Source organism: Homalodisca vitripennis, chromosome 2, assembly GCF_021130785.1.
Source record: "Homalodisca vitripennis isolate AUS2020 chromosome 2, UT_GWSS_2.1, whole genome shotgun sequence".
Taxonomy (NCBI): Eukaryota; Metazoa; Arthropoda; class Insecta; order Hemiptera; family Cicadellidae; genus Homalodisca; species Homalodisca vitripennis.
In genome coordinates, this window is record NC_060208.1 from 57,412,156 (window position 1) to 57,418,176 (window position 6,021).

Genomic DNA, 6,021 nt, shown 5'->3' on the forward strand with positions numbered 1-6,021 from the left:
TTTTCTGAATTGATTGTGTTGATTTTTTACTGTATGCAAGTAATGCGATTAAAATATTCTTACAACATTTCAAAATCGGATTAGTCTAAGTACCCAGTCTGCAAAATGGACAGTTCCAGTCCTTTGTTGATGAAAATTACGATAGTTTAACTAAACTTTGTTAAATGAAATAAATGAAAGGTTTTTGGCCAAATAACAAATGGACCTCTTAGAAAAGATACAATTTACTGTCAGCCTTTAATGTTATAATCACACCCGTGATAACTAGCTAATTTTTGTTAATAACATGAGCAACATTAAGTAAACACAAATGAGGTATTGCATAATATAGGGTACCGGTATTTCAATACTTACTTCAAAAATTAAATATAAGAATATTATAAAAACCTAAAATATTTAGTAAACAAGAAGCTGTATCAGAAAGGTAGTAAATAAAACCGTACATTATTAGGTAAGGTGACGTATTTTTATCCTGCAATGTCTCCCAAGCGTTCTACCCTTGTCCGTTGAACATACAACCCTTGATTTCTATAAACAAGGCTGCAACCTAGGTAGTTCACAATATTATTGGCCAGCTGTTTACTCATCTTGATAGTTGGTTGGATGCGATTGTTTATTGTTCAAAATGTTTGAATCTTTGATGGTAAGGTGTCCTCTTCCGTAGACTAATGAGTAATGGTTGTAGTTAGGGTTGTTGCAATATGAGGCTAGTTCCGATATTTGTTATCGATATCAATATCAAGCTTGGACATCGATATACCGATATTATCGAATCCAAATATCGATATCCTTAATATCGACCGATATCGATAAATAAGGGAAGGGGAATGATTAAATTGGTGTATACAACCTATGAAATTGTATGAGTGTGTGTAACTAGTATAATCAAAGATACCACTTAAAAGTTCATTTCTAAAATAATGTTTTTAATAGAAGTACAACTTAATACATTAAACAATAAAGCATTATTTAAAGATAAAAAAGAAATTCCTTAAATTATTCTATTTAACATTTTTTAACTAAGAACCATTTGAAGCACAATTATTAAAAAACGATTGTCAAAGTAAGAATAAAAATTACAATTTTACAATTCAATATAAATCTATAAGAATCTAAATTGAGTTTTAAGAACAAAAATTACATTTTAAAAAGCAACTATATTATATATGGTTAACTGAACCAAGCATCGTCTGGTTACTTTTTACTTAATCTGCAAAAGTTAATTTCTTTGCTGGCGTTGCATTTAACAACTGAACAAAGCAAGTTGTTTGAGTTTTGCTTTTGTAAAACTAATAAAGCCAAAATAATAAATAATTATTACAACTTTTCATTCAATATGATATCAAAACCCCGATATTCGTATATTTCTTCCGATATCACGATAATATCGGATAACTTATATCGATATCAATATAGGTAATATCGAAACGATAATATCGATATATATATATATTGATATCGATAATATCGCAACATCCCTAGTTGTAGTCTCGGCTCTCTAACCGAGAGATCACGGGCTCAAATCCTGGGGAGGTCCAATTATGTACTTTGTACTTTAAGAAAAACCAGGGCACTTCGAAGCGGCATAGCTGACGCTGAGGCTTAAATGAGATAAAAAAATAGTAAGGTGTTGAATTGAAGGTGTGAATCAGTCAAGTCTGGTCGACGGGCTAGAATCGCTCAGGAGTGTTGTAGCCTAAAAAGCCCCACACACTATCGGACCAGACCTTCAGACCAGACCGTCTGGTCTGGTGTCAGGCACTTGTCGTATCGTGTGTGGGGCTGTCTGCGGACCGATTTTCTCGGACCAGACTGTCTGCGTGTCTGATGGTTGAACCCTCCGACCACCGACGGTCTGAGGTTCCCCCACCACTATTTTTTGTCCGGTCTGTGAGTGTGTAGCGCTGTCTGTCGGACGGCCGACCGTCGCGACAGTCTTCATCCATCTGTTGCAGTGAGTGTTGCTGTTCTAGCGCAACATCGTGATGTCTTCACAGCAATCCCAATCGAACAATGAAGCTGAAAAAGAGGTTTTAGTGGAGCTTATTGAGTCACTAAAAGAGAACCGATGTTTGTGGGACACTAAGTGCGATGCCTATGCGAATAGGGATCTACGGAGGGCAGCACATGGTTCGCTGTTGGAGATATACAAAAAATTCCAACCGAATGCAACAATTGACCTGCTCAAGAAGAAGATAGAAAATCTCAAGTGCAGTTTCAGACGGGAATTGAGGAAGGTAAGCTTCACAACATTGATGTTTGTATAAATTATCCAATAATTTATTAACTTCTTGATTTTATATAATTTTTATTTATTTATTTAATACTAGCTGAGTACCCGTCCTTCGTACGGGGATCTTATTGTTAGTAATGAGATGAGTACAGACATAATAGAAGCATGTTCTAAGTTACTATAATGTAGATAGTCAGTAAAAATATACTCGAAAACAGTCCTAACGGTATTTTATTCGAGTATTTCTCAGTATTTATAAACTTCTTTTCATTTCTGGAACTAAAACTAATAAGTCTAAAACTAACCTCGTGGCTGTTATCGTCTGGAAAAGAAAAATTAATTTTAAAATACCTGCCATTTTGAAACGGTTTGGCCGATCTTTCTCATATACGAAATTCGCCTCAGTTTTATTACTTCCAAGTAGTATTTTAAAATCAGTTTATTATGTACAATACCTGATGGGGATTGCAAATAAATTATTTTGCACACGATTAGTATTTTAATAAGGATATAATGATTACAAAGGGGAACATACATTTCCCCTAATAGTAAGCTAATAATAACAAAATAATTGAAATTAAACATTCATTGCAGGTAAGAGCCAGTGAAACAACTGGAGCTGGCAGCAGCCAGATATATACACCACGTCTCTGGTTCTATGAACTCATGTCATTCTTGGAAGAGAAGGAGATGATCAGAGAAGGATTGGATACTCTGGAAGAAGACAAGTCACAAATGGATGCTGTGGTAAGCAATTAGCAAAATCACGTTATTGCGCTCTTAACATATCCTCTTGAAACGTAAGGGCTCCTTTGTCGTTGTAGTAATCAAGAAAACATTTTCGAATGTTCTTTCCTTGTTTAGAAACAGTTCTTACACTCGATTGCTGCATTGGTGCCAAGGGCCGCACCTCACGCCAATCCCCAGGTCGTAACTGCATTGTATTAACATCTTCAGTGTCAACAGATGAAGGGGTTATGTACATTGCATTTCTCTGAGACAAGTAGTTGTGTAAGGCGCAACATGCAAGAACAACTACTTCTACATTTTCCACATTGATTGCAATGGCTTGTAGGAAAACGCGAAACCGTGATGCTAATATGCCAAACGCGTTTTCAACAACCCTTCTTGCTCGTGATAGTCTGCAGTTGAAAATTCTTTGCCCATGAGTAATATTTTTTAACGGGTAAGGCTTCATTATGTAAGGGCTAAGACTAAACCCAGAGTCTCCAAGGAAAACATATGGGATGCACTTATTCGTACCTGGTAAAGCTGTTGGCGCTGGTAATCTCAATTCATCATTTATAAGTCTCTGGTAAAAACTCGAGTTTTGGAGAACTGTAGAATCACACACACTCCCATTGGCCCCAACATTTACGTACATAAACTGATAGTTTGCATCAACGATAGCAAATAACACTATGCTAAAAAACGTTTTACAATTGTAGTACTGCGATCCGCTTCCTGTTGGTTTTTGTATAGCTATGTGTTTTCCGTCCATTGCTCCAACAGCGTTATTGAAGTTCCACTTGGTCTCAAATTGATGTGCAACAGTTCTCCATTCATCCTCAGTTTTTGGAATCTGAAAATAAAGCATACTAAATTGGTATCGTTAATTTCAGGAAACAGTTGGTGACCCAGGAAGTGGTGCAGCAGTGGTGCAAGAACAGAGCAACCAACGGCAGAACGCAGGTCCTTCTACTATTGTAAATCCGGCTGGGACTAGGGCTCCGATTCCACGAAAAAGGAAAATGAGTGCATTGGACAAAAAAAAGGAAGCCATGTTTGACTCTGTGCAAAATTTACTGTCTGCAACCGAGGCCGAGTGGGAGGTGATAGGTAAATCGCTTGGCTTACAACTCAGCCAACTCAATAACGATCAGCAAACCATTGCCCAAAAATTGATTTCAGATATAATTTTTTATGGAAAGCGTGAGAAGCTGACTGACATGTCATGTATTAATCTAGCCCCAAATTCTTCGCCTCATTTCTTTCAAACACCACACCCATCTTTTCAAAGCATGCACGATAATCACAGATTCAAACGTTCAACACCTCCTTTCCCTTCTCAAAAATCGCATACCCTTGTTGCAAGCCCATCTCCACCCTTCATTCCACCCTCACCATCTTCAATAACTACAAATGAGTCCAATAGTAGTGCACAAGATGACTACAACATAACAGAGTTAAATTCAATCCAAAATCCTCGTGGTTACTACAATCCCGATCACGAATATTATTAATACTTTTGTAAAAGTTAATTTTTCTGTTAATTTCCCCACTATAGTCGTACATTTGGGTTCCATTCAACTAATAAGTATCATTTTGTTGTAATTTTTTTAATGTCCTGTTTGGACTTTTTAAAATGACTTAAACGACTGTTTCAATGTGTATGGACTGTATATGAGATTCATATGAGTTGTTTAAAACTACCAATAAACTAATTGTTATTGAATATTGTGTGGTTTATTTACCTTTATGTACTTCTTCAGACAGTGGTAAATTGCAGCACAGGTTTCAGGTATGATTGATGACAGGAGCTGAGGCGAAATAGCAGCACTGAATTTTAAGTCTTCGTAACTCCTCCCAGTTGCCAGATATCGGAGAGTTACAATCAGCCTCTCCTCAGCACTCACAGAACTTCTAAATAAAGTGTTCTTTTTCTCAATGAAAGGCTTAACCATATAGAGTAAATCGGTAAAACACTGCTCGTCCATTCGCAAAAAATTTCTAAAATCACTCTCGTCCAGTTCTTTTAACAGATTTAAGTGTGTAAACCTTTTTCGATCATGAAGCCACTGCTTAGCCCATATTTTCCGTTTCTTCCGGCGTTTTTCCTCAGTTATCAACATACAACTAAGAGCTAAACCTATTTTCTGGTTCCTAGACAACACTGGTGCCATGACGTACAGGTGTTCTCATCACGGTGTCTCAACTACGAATGTTTGGTCTGGGAGTGTGTAGAGACGAGTTCCTCACGCCTGAGATTTAATGGGGTGATCAACCGAGGCGGAGAGAAAGAGTGGGGATGGAGGGGCCCCTCCTGCCAACTACAGATAGCCCGTGTCCCGTGTATTAGAATAGTGGAATGGGCAGTCCGCGCGTTCTCGCTCTGTACTCATCTGAATTTAATTTAGTTCTGTACCTGGCAAACCTATTAAAATGTATCACTGTATTTTCAAACCCCTTTCCGTAGTTTAGTACAGCATACATATATTTAAATTACATTTTCAAAGCTGGATGTTGCAGGATGCAGCACAATTTAATTGCAGGCAATCAATGTGACAAGCCTCTTAAAATGTACCACTGTGTTTTTAGCTTCTACTCATAATTAAACACATTTCAGTAATTTGGTACAACAACATATATATATATATATATATATATATATATATATATATATATATATGTATATATAGATATATATATATATACATATATATTTATGTATATATTTATACATAAATATATACATATTTTTTTGTGTTGATGTTTTATGTTTATTCTGTTCTTATAGCCCTATTTATATAATTTTTGTTATTTCCTGAAGACGGCTTAAGCCGAAATATAGAAAATGTTTATTACAATAATTGAAGAATTCTTATTGAAGATTAATATATGTATATATATATATATATATATATATATATATATATATATATATATATATATATATATATATATATATATATATATATATATATATGGACAATAGTTATATGTATGGACAATAGTATAAAAAACAACATGTGCAAGCATATCCATTTGGTGGCTCGCTCACTCTGTAG

The 6,021-nt window shown here is 35.7% G+C and overlaps 2 protein-coding genes across 2 annotated transcripts; one reads left to right on the plus strand and one right to left on the minus strand.

Annotated features, from left to right (window-relative positions):
• Positions 1-1,984: 1,984 nt before the first annotated feature.
• On the plus strand, positions 1,985-2,992 carry LOC124355639. Its single transcript, XM_046806801.1, has 2 exons — positions 1,985-2,237; positions 2,828-2,992. Exons 1-2 carry the CDS (start codon positions 1,986-1,988, stop codon positions 2,990-2,992), a joined length of 417 nt encoding a protein of 138 aa, XP_046662757.1. The 5' UTR covers position 1,985.
• On the minus strand, positions 2,725-5,192 carry LOC124354013 (protein ALP1-like). The gene is made up of 2 exons (XM_046804132.1): positions 4,708-5,192; positions 2,725-3,815 (listed from the first exon to the last, which is right to left on the minus strand). The coding sequence occupies exons 1-2, from the start codon at positions 5,134-5,136 to the stop codon at positions 3,003-3,005; spliced, it is 1,242 nt and encodes a 413-aa protein (XP_046660088.1). The 5' UTR covers positions 5,137-5,192; the 3' UTR covers positions 2,725-3,002.
• Between the last annotated feature and the right edge of the window lie 829 nt (positions 5,193-6,021).